The sequence below is a fragment of the Notothenia rossii genome (genome assembly GCF_949606895.1).
Source record: "Notothenia rossii genome assembly, chromosome: 3".
NCBI classification, from domain to species: Eukaryota; Metazoa; Chordata; class Actinopteri; order Perciformes; family Nototheniidae; genus Notothenia; species Notothenia rossii.
The window spans coordinates 92,248,206-92,268,748 of NC_136901.1; the positions used below are offsets into that span (position 1 = coordinate 92,248,206).

The window sequence follows — 20,543 nt, forward strand, 5'->3', positions numbered from 1 at the left end:
TGACGCTCCTATGATGTGTTAATTTGTGCAATAGCTGCTGGGATCAAACTGTTTGTATACCGCTTCGTTCTACTCCTTGGGACGAGTAACCTCCGGCCCGGAGGAAGAAGCTTGAATTCTGAGTGCAGAGGGTGGGAGTCATCGTCTAATGTGGAGCTGGATAACAGCTGTAACTGCCTGAGGTACAGGGGTCTCCAGGTTTAGCTGTGGCTCACCAATCAGTCTGCTGGACCACTTTATGATCTGACTCAGAGAGTTTCTGCTCTTTAAAGTCAGGTTACCATGACATTAGTGAAAAAGACAGAATTGACTCGATAAAAGCACGATAAAACATAATCATCCTGGTTTTGTCAATGTTAAAATAGGACAGTTTCCTCAGACAGTACAAACGCTGGTGCCCCCTTTTGCACACAGCTTCACAGTTTGGATCAGAGCTCCATTTTGAGTCAATAATTGTCCCGAGATATTTGTATGAAGAGGCGCTTTCACACCGCAGTACTTTTCCCACAAAGGTTCATGAGAACTTAGTTCATCAGAACTCTTTAGTTCTGATGAACTAAGTACAGATCGCGTTCACACCGGAATAAGTCCCTGAGGGAGGATTAGGCAAATGAAGCCGCTGACGTTACTTCGTCTTCTTCTGCTTTGGGTTTACTGGCAGGCCGCAAACAACTTCACGGCGTATACTGCCACCCGGAGTCCCCGGACGGAAGTCCCCGGAGTTGGGGACTGGCTTCAGTAGAAGCTGCTTGGAGTCCCAGCAGCTTCTACTGTGCTTCACTTCACTTCACTGTGCTCCATGAGTCAGTGGAGATGCTGTCAGTACTGATGAGCTGTGAGGGAGATGAAGGAGTTGTTAAACATCTGATCAAAGTGAAAGATCCAGATTATCAGTGGATTGTTTCTAAATCATCTCTGACATTAAAACCCTGTTTAACTCTGAACAGATTATTAAACCTGGAGTTATTTCAAACAGGAACTTTGTTTTCTAAAGTTACATCATGTTTTCTTTATTCAGAGTGAGGGGCTGCAGGTTGTCAGAGATCAGCTGTTCTGCTCTGGCCTCAGCTCTGAAGTCCAACATCCATCTGAGAGATCTGGACCTGAGTAAGAACGCTCTGCAGGATTCAGGAGTGGAGCTGCTGAGAGATCTTCTGGAGAGTCCAGACTGCAGACTGGAGACTCTCAGGTCAGTTCACTGACTCTCTGTTACTGCTGGAGGTCTCACATGTTTCATTAGTTATTCAACTTATTCTTCTACATATATATAACATCCATACGTTTGTAAATGTTGTTTTGTTCACATTTGTATTTCTCTAAATGTAGTCTGCAGTCATAACAGTTGATTGTTTCCTAAAGAAACTATTATTCTTCCACTGTTAGTTGTTAAAGTAAATGTATGTTTTCTTTAGTAAATGGTCTGAATAAAGAAGGTCCTCTGAAATAATATTAGTTTTACATAAAGTTTACTTTGTGACATAGAAATGTTTATGTTCCCAATAGGGCTTCACGATTTGGTGAAAAAGTCATATTGAGATTATTGTGGACAATATTGTGATTTGTGATTGAATGAACAAAGTGTAATATGTACTTGGTCAGGGAAAGGAAAGAGCACAGACAAATGATCATTTTGAAATCTGTATTTCTCAAAGAATCGTAAACAAATATAACAACAACAATATCTGAGTAGTAGGCTACTGTTTGAAAATAACTTAGGATTTGACAAAATAAAATAAATGCCAAAATATATCTTCTTTGAAAATAAAGGTTTTCTCTGCATACTTTCTGCACTACTATCCAGTAAATATAAGAACACATGCACACGTTCATTAAATAAGACATCTGGATGCCCAAACAAATGAACCTGAAAAGGATATTGCATTGTTTTTGTTACTTTCATTGCTATTGTATACATTTCTTAAGTGTATTTTAACTCAACTTCCTGTTTTATTTAGATATGCTTTTATTTTGAAGGCGACTTTGCCTATTAACAGGAAGCTACTGTTCCAAAAAGAAAAACACTTGACGGAGATGAACGGAGATAAAGTACAGACATTAACGGAGATATCTACATTTAAATACGGCGATATCAAAAGAAAGAGTTTACATTAAAGTATTAGAAAGAGGCACAAGGTTAGTGTTCACTGATATAAACGTGTGTCCTGATTCGTTTATACTGTTTTATAACTTTGCGGTTCACTTGTTTAATGGTTTGCTAAAGTGATGCTAATAGTGAAGCTTAACCGTAGTTGTTGTTTTGTGTCTTTGTGTAGCTCTTACGTAGATTTTTGGAGTTTTCAATAAATGAGAAATCATCAGTCAAGTGTACGACCATCTTTCGGAGGGATGTGCTCCACTTGGTGTTCCGGTTTCCTGTTGTTAGCATTCCAGCTTCACAGTAGCATGCAGCTAGCACGTTCTTGTGTTTGTAGTTAAATGGAAAATAAAGTGTGGAGTTCCATATTAAACACACCGCCTCCGACTCCCATTCATCGGCTCTACACCACGCACATTTGATTATTTAATTAAATCACAGCCTGTTGCGGTTATGTAATCGCACAAGCTGATATCGCGATTGCGATTCGATTAATCGTGCAGCCCTAGTTCCCAATCATTTAGACGTGTTTTCACAGATAATAAACAGAAGGCTGATATAAAGATGATCCTCAATAACAGAATGACGGTCACTGTTATTCAGGGAAAGATCATTGATTAGGACGCAGTAATGATGAGCTGCACATTTCAGACCTGAACATCTGACTGGATTATAAACTGATTTTTATCCTCATCATGTTTTCTTTATTCAGACTGAGGAGCTGCAGTTTGTCAAAGATCAGCTGTTCTGCTCTGATCTCAGCTCTGAAGTCCAACATCCATCTGAGAGATCTGGACCTGAGTGAGAACGCTCTGAAGGATTCAGGAGTGGAGCTGCTGAGAGATCTTCTGGACAGTCCAGACTGCAGACTGGAGACTCTCAGGTCAGTTCACTGACTCTCTGTTACTGCTGGAGGTCTCACATGTTTCATTAGTTATTCAACTTATTCTTCTACATATATATAACATCCATATGTTTGTAAATGTTGTTTTGTTCACATTTGTATTTCTCTAAATGTAGTCTGCAGTCATAACAGTTGATTGTTTCCTAAAGAAACTATTATTCTTCCACTGTTAGTTGTTAAAGTAAATGTATGTTTTCTTTAGTAAATGGTCTGAATAAAGAAGGTCCTCTGAACTAATATTAGTTTTACATAAAGTTTACTTTGTGACATAGAAATGTTTATGTTCCCAATAGGGCTTCACGATTTGGTGAAAAAGTCATATTGAGATTATTGTGGACAATATTGTGATTTGTGATTGAATGAACAAAGTGTAATATGTACTTGGTCAGGGAAAGGAAAGAGCACAGACAAATGATCATTTTGAAATCTGTATTTCTCAAAGAATCGTAAACAAATATAACAACAACAATATCTGAGTAGTAGGCTACTGTTTGAAAATAACTTAGGATTTGACAAAATAAAATAAATGCCAAAATATATCTTCTTTGAAAATAAAGGTTTTCTCTGCATACTTTCTGCACTACTATCCAGTAAATATAAGAACACATGCACATGTTCATTAAATAAGACATCTGGATGCCCAAACAAATTAACCTGAAAAGGATATTGCATTGTTTTTGTTACTTTCATTGCTATTGTATACATTTCTTAAGTGTATTTTAACTCAACTTCCTGTTTTATTTAGATATGCTTTTATTTTGAAGGCGACTTTGCCTATTAACAGGAAGCTACTGTTCCTAAAGAAAAACACTTGACGGAGATGAACGGAGATAAAGTACAGACATTAACGGAGATATCTACATTTAAATACGGCGATATCAAAAGAAAGAGTTTACATTAAAGTATTAGAAAGAGGCACAAGGTTAGTGTTCACTGATATAAACGTGTGTCCTGATTCGTTTATACTGTTTTATAACTTTGCGGTTCACTTGTTTAATGGTTTGCTAAAGTGATGCTAATAGTGAAGCTTAACCGTAGTTGTTGTTTTGTGTCTTTGTGTAGCTCTTACGTAGATTTTTGGAGTTTTCAATAAATGAGAAATCATCAGTCAAGTGTACGACCATCTTTCGGAGGGATGTGCTCCACTTGGTGTTCCGGTTTCCTGTTGTTAGCATTCCAGCTTCACAGTAGCATGCAGCTAGCACGTTCTTGTGTTTGTAGTTAAATGGAAAATAAAGTGTGGAGTTCCATATTAAACACACCGCCTCCGACTCCCATTCATCGGCTCTACACCACGCACATTTGATTATTTAATTAAATCACAGCCTGTTGCGGTTATGTAATCGCACAAGCTGATATCGCGATTGCGATTTGATTAATCGTGCAGCCCTAGTTCCCAATCATTTAGACGTGTTTTCACAGATAATAAAGAGAAGGCTGATATAAAGATGATCCTCAATAACAGAATGACGGTCACTGTTATTCAGGGAAAGATCATTGATTAGGACGCAGTAATGATGAGCTGCACATTTCAGACCTGAACATCTGACTGGATTATAAACTGATTTTTATCCTCATCATGTTTTCTTTATTCAGACTGAGAGGCTGCAGTTTGTCAGAGATCAGCTGTTCTGCTCTGGCCTCAGCTCTGAAGTCCAACATCCATCTGAGAGATCTGGACCTGAGTGGGAACGCTCTGAAGGATTCAGGAGTGGAGCCGCTGAGAGATCTTCTGGAGAGTCCAGACTGCAGACTGGAGACCCTCAGGTCAGTAAGGGGTCTCTGCTGGTTCAGCAGTATTGTATTAAACACAGGGAGGTGTTTCTCTCTCTGGGGAATCTCAACAGATCAGTGATGTTACCCACTGACTGCAGGCTCTCTCATTCTTCCATCAACTATAGAAGGCCAGCTGGAAATGCAAACATTTATATATTTTATTATTTATTTGTAGCCACTGTCATTTTGTTTTGTATATATTGATTGTTGTATTGTTTTATTTAGGTCTTAATGTGTGCACATGTAAACATGTGTCTTTTATTCTGTGTATATATATATATAAATATTTGTACACGTATTTTTAAATACATTTGTTTTTATATTCTGGATTGTGGGAAACGGTATTTCGATCTCTCTGTCTGTGCACACAAACTGGAAGATTGACACTAAAGCTGACTTTGACTTGACATTTAGTAATCAACTCTCTCACAGACAAATGGGGTTTGACTGAAGAGTGGAAAAGGTAGTCTGTTTTGATTGGATGTTTTTAGTTTCTAGACCAGAGGTGCCCAGTACGTCGACCGCGGTCGACCGGTCGACCGCGGGGGCAATGCTGGTAGATCGCGAGTCATTCATAAATTAAAAAAAATCCAGCTCCGTTAAAATAGACAAAACAGGTTTTGATCCCTCCTCCTTTGGCCTCCCTGCCACTTAATTCAGGAGTTGACTTGATTGACAGAAAAAGCGACCTATTGCTTTCCAGTCTGTTAACCCAGAATGCAAAGCGATACAAAATCAGTCAAGTGCCGGGAGAGACAAACAACAAAATGAGTGCGGGAACGAGCAAAAAGCTAAAGACATACCACTTCCACACAGAATGGGAGGGAGAATCTTTTTTTGTGATGTCACATTCAAAGGTTATTTGCCTTATTTGTAAAGCAAGCGTCGCTCTGCCAAAGAAAGGTAACGTGGAGAGGCATTATCGGAGTGTTCACAAGGCATATGACAGCGACTTCCCTCCGAGTAGCGAGTTGAGAAAGAGAAAGGTCATGTATTATTGCTACACAAACATTATCTCTTAGTCTTAGTGTCGCCAACTCGTTTCTAACATGCAAAAAGACAAACAAATGCGTCTATGGTCGGTGTATTTTCGACCTTTCCAATCCAGAAGAGATCTCTCTCTCCCCCGTCTGTTTGCAAGGGGGCGGGGCAGTTTACACACACGCAGCTGCTACATGCAGCAACACACGGAGGAGATGGTGGAGAGAAGCGCTCCAAGGTGTGGTTACATGTTACCCGTCTTGAGGTGGACAATGCTCGTCACCAAAAGTGTTTAGCATGTAAGGGCGGTAACACGAGCAATTTGTCTAAACATTTAGCAAAAGTGCACCACATTCAGACGGAGGAATGCACCGGGTTCGACTGTCTTTCGAGTAGCTCTGTGGCCCCATCCACGAGTAACGTTTCCACGTCAGGTGTTATGTATGCTAGCAGCAACACACGGAGTTAACTACATTATACAAACATGGGTTAATGATTAGAGGTAACTGAGTTATTTATTTTGTTAAAGTTTCAGCTATTCTGTTTCCAGTTCTGTCATGACATTATTTAATACGATTTGTTAAAACATTGTTGTTTCTTTTGATGTGAAATATTATTTATTTAATTCAAATAAAAAGCAATGTTAATTTTGTTCACAATTTGTTAAGTTAATTTAATAATATATGTATTTTTGAATCAAGTATTCATCTTTATTGTCTTCATTGTTAGTTTCCACATGCCTAAAACAACCTCAAGCTAAATCTAAAAGTTGATGGCTAAATAAGAGCGTTTGAGAAATTGTGCAAGGCACACAGTAATAGTCCGAATAGTCGATTAATCGTTTCATTAATCTATAGATTAATCGATAATCCAATTAGTCGTTTGTTGCAGCCCTATTGTAGTTATCCCATGTAAAAATAAAACGTGTTATTCAGCAACCCTTGCAATTTGGGTTTTTATTTTTGGTTGGTAGACCTCGGTTAGCTGGTCATTTCAAAAGTAGCTCACCAGCCAAAAAAGTGTGGGCACCCCTGTTCTAGACTAATGACTGGTTCCTTCCTGTAATGCAGCTGAGAGCAGTCAGTCGTAGTGTTTGCAGAGAAGATATGATGGGATGGAAAGCATGAGATCAGTCAGGACTCTGAAGCTGACTCAAAGAACAAACACTTATTTTAAACTGGATCTAAAACTGTTGGGTTGTGTTCATCCCTACAGGATCAGAGAGAATGAGACGATCAGAGCCAAGATCCAGAAGACCTGTGAGTACTGAATATCCTCCATTCATCCAGATATGAAACTCTTTCATGGAGCATGACCTCAGAGGAAAACAACACTCTTGTTTTTCTCTCTTCATCATTCTGGATGTTTCTCTTCATGTTTTATCATCATCATTATTCTCTCTCTCTCTCCTTCTCCTCTCAGGTGACAGGAAGTGAAGACACACAGAAAGGTGAGAGGTGAAGTTTGTTTATTGAGGTTTCACCACGGAATAAATGTAGTTATTGGTTTTTCTGGAGAAAAAAAGTCCTTAATTCAAAAATGTTCCTCAAGTGAAAGTAGAAAAGTATTCTCATCAAAATATAGTGAAAGTAGAAACAGTAAAAGTAGTCATTGTGCAGATTGGTCCATTTCAGAATAATAGATATGATATGTTTTATAATGATTGATCATGAAAGTGTTCTCAAAGCTGGTAAAGGTGCAGCTAGTCTGAATGACTTTGTATACTGCAGGGTAGCTGGTGGATTTACTCCAGGTGGAACTAAAGTCTGATTTAACACTTGATTAGATTTCACATCATTCATCCACATCTGTGAAGTAGGGGTGTAACGGTTCACAGAAGTCACGGTTCGGTTCGTACCTCGGTTTGGGGGTCACGGTTCGGTACGGGTTCGGTTCAACAAGAAAAAGCAAAAAAAAGTCCCAAACGCATAATTCCAGGTTTGTTGTTATTTATTTTTGAACAGTAGTGCAAGTTTCAGTTTAAAAATAAGGAACTCTGACATTTTGAATAATTAACTTTATTAAACAGTTCAAAACAAACCACAAACAGTACCACACACACTCAGATGGCCATATTATCTATAATGATGTCAAACAAAAAGGTATCAAGCTGTAAAACTCAAAAGAATGTCTTGAAAATCTTACATCATAAATAAGAAGAAAGTGTTTCAAGAGCACAAAGTCGTTGAAAAACATATGCCAAAAGCTTCCGTTCTTTATTTTGGTCTTTCATGTCTATTGGTTTATTAAAAACAGCGGGGAGAAGCTGTTGAACTGCTATTGTCTTTTGCCGGGCTCCGGTGATTGCCAAATCTGGCTGATGCCCTCTGATATGATTTAACATGTTTGGCGTGTTGCCATTACCATACCGCACCGCTGTCTAACAACGCCGACACACCGTCCTCGTCCGATCCACCACTCGCACACTTCATGGTTATTGTAGTCCACAGGGAACCCGAAATGTTCCCACACAGCTGATTTAAAAGAAGCAGGTGGGTTCTAGCTCCTGTGTGTTATCTGAAATCACCATTCTAACTTTTCTTCTTCTTGTATTGTGTTCGTTTGGTTGTTGTGTTTCTTCTTGTTCTTCATTTGTTGTTTAAGGGCGGCTGGCAAACAGCTTTTAGGTGCAATACCGCCCCCTGGAGTATAAATAGTGTAGTGGATACTGCCCTGAAGGACTTTTTCCCACTCGAAAAAAAAAAGGCGTATTGGTTGTGTGACTGCATGTACCGAACCGTGACAGTACGGGACGAATACGGATACCGTTACACCCCTACTGTGAAGTAACTAAAGGGATTAAAGACATGTAGTGGAGTCAAAGTACACCATGTACCTCTGAACTGTAGTGGAGTAGAAGTACACAGAAGCATAACATGGCAATACTCAAGTAAAAAATGGTACTTAAGTACAGTGCTTGAGTAAATGTACTTAGTTCCTCTCCTGATCTGTAAAGCTCTCCCAACATATGCAGGTTAGCATCCGGCAGCTTCTATGTGCTGGGGACCCGTACTCTACATTTCTATCATCAAACTTTGGGGTCCTCCACATCTCTGGGTTCCCAGCAGGACTCTCTGAGCTGCAGACACATTCTTTCTGTGACTTTGATCCAGATATTTGGAGCATAATAACTGAAGCTGTTTCTCCATGTTCAGGAACTCTGAGTCCTGCGGCAGGAAGCGGTCCTTCTCTCCAAGAACTCCTGGAGCCAGGCCTGCAAGCTGCTCCAGAACCAGAGTCCAACCGGTCGACCTCGTGAAGTTAAACTAAACTACACAATTATTAAAGATCATGTTTAAAGTTAAAAAAGGATGCTTTCAGACTGCAGGGTTTCCCACACATAGACTCTACTTGTATACAGGTATATTAACGGCCGCCAAAGTATATTTCGTATATATATATTTATTTTTTATATCCGTCCGCAAGCACGACGCCATCTGCGATCGATGAACTAGTGGACAATGATCCCTCGCTCTATGCCTCCTGTACCTGTTCGCTCTGTGTTGGGGAAATACTGAATGTTCCTTCTGTATCAGAGTAGCTCATGATAACAGAGGCTCTACGTAGCTGTGTACGTAGCCGGATGTCTGACTACATGGATGACGCTCATGAGACACTGTGTTGAAGTTATGAGAGCTATGTTCCTCAGATCGGCATGATGACACGGCCCCTAGAGAGATAGACATATGACTGTCATGTTTATTGCTTACGCAGGCCTTAGCTAATCTGAACTAATGTCAGCATACTGCTTTGAACCGGTATTCCTCCATCTTGTTGACTGTAACTCCCTCTCTTGTATATAAGCATATCAAGGACTCTACTCTGGGAACTATTTGTCCCACGCAGCCCTGTGTGTGATGACTACTTCCATTCTTGAGAGGATAATAAATACATGGATCCTGATATTGAAGCTCAAGCCGGTGACGAGTGATATTTGTAGAACACTCTGCTATCGCGTGAAGGGTCTGCTAACAAGCGACCAGCAGAAAGGGAGACCTTACGAGAAACAGAGAAGACGACGTAAACATCGTTTCTCTGACTACAGTCAAAGCAGATACTTTGTGGAATATAAAAATGAAACTATAAGAATTACTCAGAATGTTCTTTTACAAATATTTCAAATGTTTCTATCCGAGTGCTTTTCTCTTGAATTATCCATAAATCTTGGAGTTTGTTTCCTGTGTGTTTCATCATCTTAAAGGATATTTGATTTCATGATTTTGTATTTGGGATTGTGGGAAACGATCTCTCTGTCTGTACACACAAACTGAAAGATTGACAATAAAGTTGACTTTGATGTAACTTTCAGATGAAAAATGTTTTTATTGCGTTTCTAGAACGCATAACAAGCGTTTGTCCTTTTAGAAATGGAAAGCAAAATGTATGCAAATGACACAATTGTTTGTACTGGTTATATGTACAAAGAGAAAAAGAAAAGAAAGCACAAACAATAACGACTAAAGTTATCCCCTACATTCACTGCTAGTGAGCCTCATACACACAAATATTTAGCAGAAATATTGTTAAACTAATATATATGCATGTAATACATATGCATAAACATACATGCTACATACACTGCATACATACACACATATATGCTGCACATAAGCTCTATCAATAACAGATCATTTTACAGAGTGTGGAGTACATTAAAAAAGGTCCCCAGGCTTCCTGAAATGTCCTGTTTCAGTATAGAAGTTCATATCTGATCTTTTCCAGTTTCATGCAGGACATTACATCCGTCAAGCAGCTAGCAGAGAGCAAAGGACAGAGATGGACGTTCTGCAGTTAAATGCATCTCCTTTCCTATGACCCCAAATAGAGCGGTGCAGTGATGACGTATTTTTGTAGGCCGACCCTGAAGGAAGCTGCTGGTTCCCTCGACAAAAAGCAACGGGATTTCTCCATAGGATTTAGGAATATTGTAAAAAAAAAGATCTGTGGAAAACAAACCTGTTTGATAAATGCACGTTTTGTTCAGTCGGATAATCTCCACATGTCTACCCTACTTTTAAAATGTTCGAATCATAAATCTAACGGCCAGAAGCAAAATGCTAACGTTATGCTGTAAAGGAACTACAGCCGAGTCCAGCAGCACGACTTCAACGTCACGCCAACTTCAGATCCATATTCACACACAGATTCTAAATGGTACGAGTTGAAGCGTTTGTTTGAACAGTATGCAGGAGGCAGGTACTGGCTTTCAAGCAGAACAGGGCAAACTAACTCAGAGGAGTGTTTACGTGTTCGGCGTGATGACGTACAACGTCCTCCACAACTTCTGTTCAATCAGGAGAGACGGCTTTGATGTAAGAACACATATTTATTGCAGAGATACACAAATGAATGTAATGGTGATTTTGGCGATTAGGCCCCGTTGTGCAGGAAGTATCATTCGGGAGGGTAGAACCGATCCGATGAAACCCCCCCGGGGTCTAGACCCTGGTGCTGGTGAATGGATAGTTGGGTCGGTCTGAAGAGGAGGGGCTTAGCTTGACCCTGGATTCAGAGGGACAGGAGGTGAAAAGGGGGGGAGGAGGGTTGTGTCGAGTCACCTGAAATGACAGCTGTCAGAGGAGGGAGCTGCAGACTTAAAAGGCTTAGCAGAGCGCTATGATAGGCTCTTGGGAATAGAGCGAAGTGATTGGTTAAGCTGGAGAGTGACGCCCCGATCACTTATTGAGAGGAGAGAGAGTAGTTACATGGGAATAGTAAATGAAGAGTAAAGACTGTCTTCCTGGTTGAACTTACGCTGAGCTTCATTAGTCCTATTCAGCCACTTGGTAACAACCATCGTTTTTCAAACACGTCAACTCTTCAGAAATCACCAGTGGGGTCACTGCTGATGGATTTAATGTCGTAGAACAAAACGTGATCCGTCTCTTACATTTGTCTCAACCACAGACCTTATTTCCAGATATTTTCCAAAAACGAGTTCAAAAATCCCGTTGACTCTGAGACGAGGGAACAGGAAGTGGTGAAATGCTGACTCACTTCCTGGTTTGAGGACTCGTTCCTGCACCACTCTATAGGGCAGCCAGAGGATTTGGATCCAGTTCAGTGCTGAACACCTGGGATCAAGTTTGAAAGATCTCCGTCCAGTACATATGAATGAGAGAGGCTTTAGCATTTATTTATTTTTAAATAAATAAGATTCATTGTATTAATTGTTCAAAGGAGACAGGCTGCATGTTTGCTAATCTAATAGATCCAAGCTAAAGACATTAAAGTCTCATTTTATCCTCGGAAAGTTAACAAAAAAAGCTTCCTAAACTTTTATTCTGACAATCACAATTCTGGAGAATCTCCTGAGTGGTTTCACATCCACAGTTTGAACCAAAGTCTACAGATATTTCAGCGTGATGTAGCCCAGACGACTTTTTCTTTTATAAAAGTGTTTTGGTTTTGACAGGTGAAAAAGTAGAATATTGCTCCATATATTGTCTCCAGTACTGAGCAAGATCACTCTCTATTCCAGCAAGTCTTCACAGGCTCTGCAGCATTTTGAAGTGACGCTGCACAGATCAGTGCTGCACAGATACAGCGACGAAGAGGAGGAGGAGGAAGAGAGGAGATGAGAGGAATCCTGCTACGAAGCTGGAATGGGAAAGACGACTTCAGCAGGGAGAGGAGATGAGGAAGAGGAGATGAGGAAGAGGAGAGGATTAGAATAAGAGAGGCAGGGAGAGGACGGATGAGATGAAGGTAGGCGATGAAAAATATGAGGAGAAATGGAATAGAAATGGAAAGTCTGGGTCTTACCTTGCTTCAGTCTCTGAGGAAAAATACAAATGTTTGGTTGAACTGTCCCTTTAAAGACATCATCACAATGCTCGTCCGAGTCGTCCCCCTTGAGGTGTCAGTTGGAAATTATTTCTCAAAAATCTGACTTTTCTAGGAATAAAACTGAAATTGATTTTATTTCTCAACATTTTGACTTTACCAGTAAAATCCTCAAAATTCCAACTTTTTCAGAGAAATTCAGAAATACGTATTTTGGTCAAAATATTGACTTTTTCAGAAAAAATCAGACTTTTACAGAAAAATTTAGACTTTTTCAGAAAAATTCAAACTTTTTCAGAAGAAAATAAAAACAGATATTTTACTCAAAATTACTTTTTCTCAAAATAATGACTTTTTCAGAAAAGAATCTGAATTTTTCAGAATTAAATTCGGATTTTTTTTGGAAAATTCTGACTTTGTAAAAAATCTATCTGACTTTTTTTGAACAATTCTGGGTTTTTCAGAAAAAAACGGTAATCTGACTTATTCCGAAATAAATTCATTCAGACTTTGAAAAATTCTGACTTTTTCAGAACAACCTGAAATCTGATTTTTTTTCCTGTAAAATTGTTGTGACCGTTATTTTGAGCACATCACTGTGTTTCACCCTCATGGGGAGTGGAGGATAAACGTTACAAATTCATTTTTTTCAATAAATGATTTCTAAATCGGTGTTTTGGTTGAACTGTCCCTTTCAAAACAGAAGAGATCGTTTCTCTAGCAACCTAAAAAAAAGACACACATGCGGATGCTTTCAAATGTATTAATTCATATATATATATATATTTAAGCATGGGCGCGGGAAGGGGGGTGCTGAGGGCGCTGCAGCACCCCCTAGCGGCAGGCAGGGGGTGCGGAGCTCCCCTGTCTGAATTATTATTTGACGGTTATTGCTGTATCGCTGTGCATAATCTGTGTAATATGTAGCCAATAAATTCCACATTGTTGGTAAAATAATATTTTGGCCTGCCCTGAATGTTTTTTCTGGAGCCCCGGAAAATTCTACCTCAATAATATAATACATTAACGGTGCTTTATGTGAACCTCATCAAGACACTAGAAAGGACGGCAGGAATGTAATTTCCCGTGTTCAGTGAATGCAACAGAGGCAAGACACCAGACCAATCAGAGAGTTGCATGGAAATAAAAGTGTGCTTGTGCCATTCAAGCTCGCGGCTCTGTGTGTGTGCGGAAATAGCGCATTTACTGTGTGTGAGAGAGGGGGAGAGAGAGAGGGACCGGTGCCAGCAGCAGGGACCGTGTTGTTAGCATCTGGTTAGCTAGCTGCACTAACGGACATACGGAGCTATTTGTTCCACAACAAGCTGGAGGTGAGCTCTCCTCTCAGACTGAGAGGCTAAGGTGAGCTAAAGGACTCTCTGAGTGTTTAGATAGTTAACTTTAGTCTAAGTTATCTCAGTGGGTCTCAAACGGTTTGGTCAAAAATTATTCAAAAGATTATTTCCGCGGCACACCTTCATATGATCATTATAGTTATAAAAAAAATAAGAGAATAAAGGAAAAACAGTTATGAAATACTATATGGCAGTAAAACAAGAATACAGTTTGAAAGGGGAGTGATTTGTAAAATATCCATAAAGAAAAAGAACATCTGCTTACAGTTGTGTTTCATCTGGGTGTTGAGAGATGTATCCATAGATCTCTTAATGTTGCTCTCAAAGTGAACCAGATTGATGCTTTTAACTTCAATATTTAAAAAAAATCTTCCCGGGGGAGCATCCCCCCGGACCCCCCTAGAGGAGGTGAGGTCCGCTCCCCACTCGTAAAAGATAGCACTTTCCCCCTGCCTATATGCCGTGAGCTGATTATCGAGCCTTCATTGTAACAGTCGCGGGTTTACTGTGTGTTTGCGTGTGGGGAGTTTTTTTGTGCGTGCTCTATAGTGCCCGTAATAGTGTTCACTGGAGTCCAGCACCTCAGCACCCGCACTCAAAATACCTTCCCGCGCCTCTGTATTTAAGCAATAGCTCACGACAGGCCGTGGTCTAAGAGGGTTGTCGACCTTTCGCTTCGCGTCGGGCCGAACCACGCCCCTTAGCTGTGATATAATGAGCATATATCACGGTCTGAAGTGAGCTATTGCTTTTATAAAACGGTTACCAAGTTTGGCAATATGAAAGAAAAATATACACTCTAATTTAAATAGTTTTTATTAGTAAATAATGATGTTCAAAATGAAATAGTCCCTCCGTTGCCTTCTGCACAAAACATAGTGCAAGGTGGTTGCTATGCAACAACACTAACAGCAAGCGAACATATTAGACAGAGAGCGTTGATCCATTATTTGGCTGTTTATTTACATTAATGTGTATGTTGCTGTTTATTGTGCATCCACTGAAAAACTGTCCAGCATCAGTAGCATGGCTTACTTGGTCACTTGTATAGGTTGAGGTTGTTCGAGGCTGTTGCTTGGCGTGGCGAGAATATTGCTCCACTTTCTCCGGTCCCCGAGATTGGGCTTCCAGTAGCTCTGGAGAGAGCTTTCGCACCTGTGGCCACTAACGGTCATCATTTCTCTGCTTTGTTTCAAGACCCGCATCAGAAAGCTTTTGAATGGTGCTACTTTTCCAGTTGGTCTACCTGCTCTTCACGTAGCTCTGCATGTCGTAGTTTAGGTGCTTTTTTTCTGGAGATAGGCACTGCTCAATCCACTCCTCCATACTATAGTAAGACCCCCCCGGAGGTCGAAGTTAATCTTAAATGTTTCCATTTTATGCTTTGTAAGTTTGTTTCGTAACGGAAGAAATTTAAATATATTTATAAAACTGACAAGTCAAATCAAGCAATCTGATTGGTCGATAGCGTTTTTGCGGACCTCTTTGATTACAGATTTGAAAACATTGTTGCTTGCTTTAAAAGTAGCACAATTCATTACGTTAAACCTTCAAAAGTATCTAGATATCCCTGCCCTAATGCCAAAGGAACTGCACACTGAATATGTTTTGCCGTTTGATGTCTATGTCCAGACCGCTGCGTCAAAAAGGAGGGCTTCTGCCCCGTTACTTCTCCGCTGCTTTCTTGTTCCAGTTTTTGCTTTTCAACCCAACGGTATACTGTTTTTCTCAGACGCGGAGGGATACTGACTTGTTGTGAAAAGTAACTTACAATTCTACCCGTGGTATACGCTCAGTATATCACGGCTAAGAACCAATCAGATTGCTTGATTTGACAAGTCCGTTTTATAAATATATATATATATATAGGAATAAAGCAATGAAAGGGAATGAAAATAAAGTTGTCATTAATTTATTAAAATATCAAACAGATGTAGGTTACAGCTTGACTGATGCTTCTAAAATGGGTTTAAACAATTAATTTGGTGGAAAATAATGACTTTATTTACGAGAAATCGTTAGTTAGCACTAAATGAAAGTTTGGGAAGCTGCACCTCATCTTCATCATCCTCTTCATCATCATCATAATGATTTTCCCCCTTAAAGTGTCAAGTGGCAATTTTAGCAGATCAATTCAGGAATAAAAGAAAACAATTGTTATTTAAAATTAAATTAAAACATAGTGTGCAGACATTTACATATGCAACAAATGGATATATACACAAACAGCTGGTTTAAATTCTTTATGAATAAGGCTTTTATATCAACAAGCCTTTTTTATACTGCCACATAACACTGGAGACGTCTGAACAGAAGCAGTGAGTCTGCGGTTAAACCCAGAATAACTAAAACGTCTCATTCAAATGTGTTTTATATTACATACATTACATTATAATACATGCAGAGCCTCTCTGTTCAATTAAAACCCAAAGAAAATAACATTTTCAAGGTTAGGTGTTTGTTGTGTGGTCACCACAGCGTGGGCGGGCACAGCAGCCAGGTTACACTTGGCGTACTCTGAGATTTCCACTGGGGCAGCCTGCCCAGGGCAGATCAGCTGGTAGTCATCAGCGTTTACTCCACTAGCCCATGCTGGACCATTGCCTTTGACAAGAAGAGGTGGAGGATGTTTTAGGTTTATATAAATAACACATTCATAGCTGAGATTAAGACAGGTAAGTGTCAGTCTCTCACCATTGCTGTTTTCTGGAACAATTGTGTGTTTTATGAAAGCAACCTCCCCTGCATCCTCAACCAAACACCTATAATGAGATGCACAACATAACAACACAAAGATGAGGTGCTCTGGAAGAGAAAGTAAATACCATGGAAATACCTTTATTTGCTTTATTAGACCAGAAGATTGATACCCCTGAATGTTAAGTAAAGGGCTAAAGTCAGGTGGAAGTTAGCTTAGCTTAGCATAAAGAATAAAGCATAGGGAAACAGCTAGCCTGGCTCTCTTGAAAAGTAAAATAAAATGGTTTATTAGCAGCAAAAAAGTTCATTAATTAATACAAGATATCTTTAGTTTTTATGCCATACACAAACATATGTGTGTTTCGGGGTTTTATGAGGAGTTTGTGCTATTCCTTGGCTACCAGGATTGAAACTGAAACAGTTTGAATGTGGATGAATGTCCACTGTCCTTTGTCCTACCTCAAAGCTCCTGCGTAGCCGTTGTACTGCTCTTCAGCACTGGCACTGCACTTTGACTCATCTCCCACCGTTCTTCCACTGCCGGCACACTGAGAACAGAACGGAGAGCTGGGGTCTGAACCGGGGGCACAGCCGCTGCTGAAGAACTTGGCTGAGGAGAGGACGAGACGAAGGGGGCAGGTGTTACACTCAGAGGAAGGAAGGAAACAAATCATGGATCCTAAAACCTGCATTTCTAGTGCATGATTTTGGAGAAAACGTTATTGTGTTAATTTTGTTCCCTGAGAAAAAATGTTTGTGTCTAGGATCATTTCAATGTGTTCTAGGTCATAGGGAGGTGGTCGAAGTTGATGTTGGGTATGCAAAACACAGAACTGTGGAAACCTAAATGATCTCTGTTTTGTTTCTTTGGTCACCATGGTGATGAGCCGTAATTGCTGTGTTTTGGATCTTACATCTCAGAGATCCAAACAGTGTTGTCTATGTGAAAAATGGTATTAATAGTCTTAAGCTTATCTAACCAAGCGCTTTGAGTCGTCTAAACGCACTAAAAACCGTACAAAAAAATGATGTTTAGTTCCTACAACTTTGTAAATACTGCGCATTCAATAAAAAAAGTCTTTATATTGTTGATCACAAACATAATCTTGGCAGCTTTACGTGTCTTTGGTTACGTATTTGCACATGGGAAGAGCACACGGTCGCTGACTGAAGTCACAGTCTTGAGTCTGTTTGTGGATTCGACCCATGGGGATGTTCCAGCCAGCAGTTCTGCCGAGTCCAGTGTGGCAAGACCTGTGGCTCTCCAACGTGTCCCAGGTCAGACCCGAACTCTTCTTTACCAAAAGGAGATGATCTTTCCTCCTTCATCACTTTTCGCCATTTATTATCCATTTTCATTGGCTGAAATATAAAATCAAACTGAAGACAAAGTTTGGAAGAATATTTTTGATGTGATTCCTTTTGAAGCACATCTCATTAACTGTATGCATTCCCTGGGTATATCACTCTCAGAGGGGGGAGAAGTACTCAGATCGTGTACTCAAATACAATTACCAGAGTGTAGAAATACTCTTTTACAAGAAAAAATCATTCAGAATGTCATTCAATAAAAAGAACAAAAGTATTGGCATCAAAAAATATGCTTAAAGTACCGAAAGTAAAAGTATTTATTATGCAAATTGTCCCATTCCAGAATAATGTATGATGTGTTTTATCATCTGCCCAATCTGCCCCTTCCTTCAGACTTCCTCACAGAGCCCCTCCTCCAACACACACGAACGCTCACATGACCAATGAGGGCACGGGATAAGTTTGTGCACAGACAGAAGGCTGACAGGCAGGTAGGCCATCCAGTTATTTTAGCCGGGCTACGGTTTCCACAAATTAATTTTTCTTATGTATTTTTTGTCAAAGCACTTCATATATTCATTGCTATCAGGATGTTAAGAGCATTCCATGGAATATAACAAAAAGTGTATCTGAAATAAATTACATACCCCACCTTTAACTGGTAACATAAGATATAGGCTAAATGAACAACACAAATAAAATAAGTTACATTTATTTGTTATTGGCTATTTTAGGTTATTGGATGTTCACATACTTATTTGATTAATAAAATGCAAACCGATCTTTTTCATATGGCTGTTTAAAGTTGTACCCCCTAGATCAGGTCTCTGTAATCGGGCGCTCAAAGTGCACCAGGTTGAAGCATTTTACTTTAAAATGTAAAAAAAAAACTTCCCGGGGGGGGGCATACCCCAGGATCCCCCTAGAGGATGTGACGTCCACCCCCCAATTAAAACATGTTCTTACAATACTAAATGCATATGAAGCCTTTCTATATAAACTGTCAACATGTCCTCATTGTTCTTTGTCTACCTCTCCACAAACACCTGCCTCCTTACCTGAATTACATGTTGTGGTGTGTAATACTGTCCATCCACCAGAAATGAGATGTCTTCCACACGCCTTCCTCCACTGTATGCACACTCATTGTTTCTGTACTCGGTCACTCACCGTCACATTTCACCGTGCATTCCTTGACTTTTTTATTTGGTAGGGCTGTACTGTCTATATATAGCTTTCCTGACACGTGATGCAACATTAGGAACCATTTTTGAAGAGTATGCAATTCCATAAGGCACATTTGTATGATGCTTTCACACCTTGTCATTCTTTTCTTAAAACACATTTCAAAGTGCATTTTGTTCCATCCATTAGGTGTATTTTATTCTAATGCAAAGGACCAGGATTGAAGGAGGCACATTATAAAACCCACAGGCCTGAATCGGATGCATATCGAGGCTTGGGTGGTGTTTTGGGTCCTATTTCTTAACCAAGTGGCTACTTAACAAAGGGATTCACTGTATCTGACAGAGTCTGGGTGACTATAGATATTGTGTGTGTTTGGGATATACATGGAGTGGTGTTTTTTAAAACATGAATTTTGATTTTAGCATCACTTGAAATAAATTGAAACTAAAACCAGTGTTGTTTGTCTTTTTATTTTAAAAAGTAAATAAACAAAAGCCACTGAAACACCTATACAAATGAATGGTTAGGACAAGCTCACCTACATTGAGGAAACAAAAGGAAACACAATATAACATACCTTGGCCCAAAAGACCAAATGCTAAATTATTTTGAAAGTTATTTTGTTATTTGGTTGAAATAACTCCCATATACTTAGAATATAGAATATCTAAATCATTGAACTTAATCATTGCTTACTGAGACTTCTACATACATTTTTACCAGAGGTGGGAAGTAGTGGAGTACAAATACTTCGTTACTGCACTTAAGTATATTTTTCTGGTATCAGTACTTTAATCTACTACTTATTTTTCTGACAACTTTTTACTTTGACTTCTTACATGTTGAACACAAATACCTGTACTTTCTACTTCTTACATGTTGAACTCAAATACCTGAACTTTCTACTTCTTACATGTTGAACCCAAATACCTGTACTTTCTACTTCTTACATGTTGAACACAAATACCTGTACTTTCTACTTCTTACATGTTGAACTCAAATACCTGTACTTTCTACTTCTTACATGTTGAACTCAAATACCTGTACTTTCTACTTCTTACATGTTGAACACAAATACCTGAACTTTCTATTTCTTACATGTTGAACACAAATACCTGAACTTTCTATTTCTTACATGTTGAACACAAATACCTGAACTTTCTATTTCTTACATGTTGAACACAAATACCTGAACTTTCTACTTCTTACATGTTGAACCCAAATACCTGTACTTTCTACTTCTTACATGTTGAACTCAAATACCTGTACTTTCTACTTCTTACATGTTGAACACAAATACCTGTACTTTCTACTTCTTACATGTTGAACCCAAATACCTGTACTTTTTACTTCTTACATGTTGAACACAAATACCTGTACTTTCTACTTCTTACATGTTGAACACAAATACCTTTACTTTCTACTTCTCACATGTTGAACCCAAATA

General features: G+C 39.4%; 3 protein-coding genes across 3 annotated transcripts in view; 2 read left to right on the forward strand and 1 right to left on the reverse strand.

Moving 5' to 3' along the window:
- Positions 1 to 794, forward strand: part of LOC307030933 (uncharacterized protein) — a 354,919-nt gene extending 354,125 nt beyond the window's left edge. The window contains exon 33 of the mRNA XM_079667564.1: positions 35 to 794. Within this exon, the coding sequence (XP_079523690.1) occupies positions 35 to 89 (55 nt within the window). The 3' untranslated portion in view covers positions 90 to 794. The remainder of the gene's footprint in view (positions 1 to 34) is intronic.
- A 207-nt stretch (positions 795 to 1,001) lies between these two features.
- Positions 1,002 to 3,128, forward strand: LOC307034574 (ribonuclease inhibitor-like; the record flags this gene model as incomplete). Its single annotated transcript, XM_079673406.1, has 3 exons — positions 1,002 to 1,189; positions 2,808 to 2,978; positions 3,116 to 3,128. The coding sequence occupies 3 exons, from the start codon at positions 1,002 to 1,004 to the stop codon at positions 3,126 to 3,128; spliced, it is 372 nt and encodes a 123-aa protein (XP_079529532.1).
- Positions 3,129 to 16,069: 12,941 nt separating this feature from the next.
- Positions 16,070 to 18,020, reverse strand: LOC307030941 (serotransferrin-like). The gene is made up of 3 exons (XM_079667575.1): positions 17,057 to 18,020; positions 16,592 to 16,659; positions 16,070 to 16,501 (listed from the first exon to the last, which is right to left on the reverse strand). Exons 1-3 carry the CDS (start codon positions 17,287 to 17,289, stop codon positions 16,317 to 16,319), a joined length of 486 nt encoding a protein of 161 aa, XP_079523701.1. The 5' UTR covers positions 17,290 to 18,020; the 3' UTR covers positions 16,070 to 16,316.
- Between the last annotated feature and the right edge of the window lie 2,523 nt (positions 18,021 to 20,543).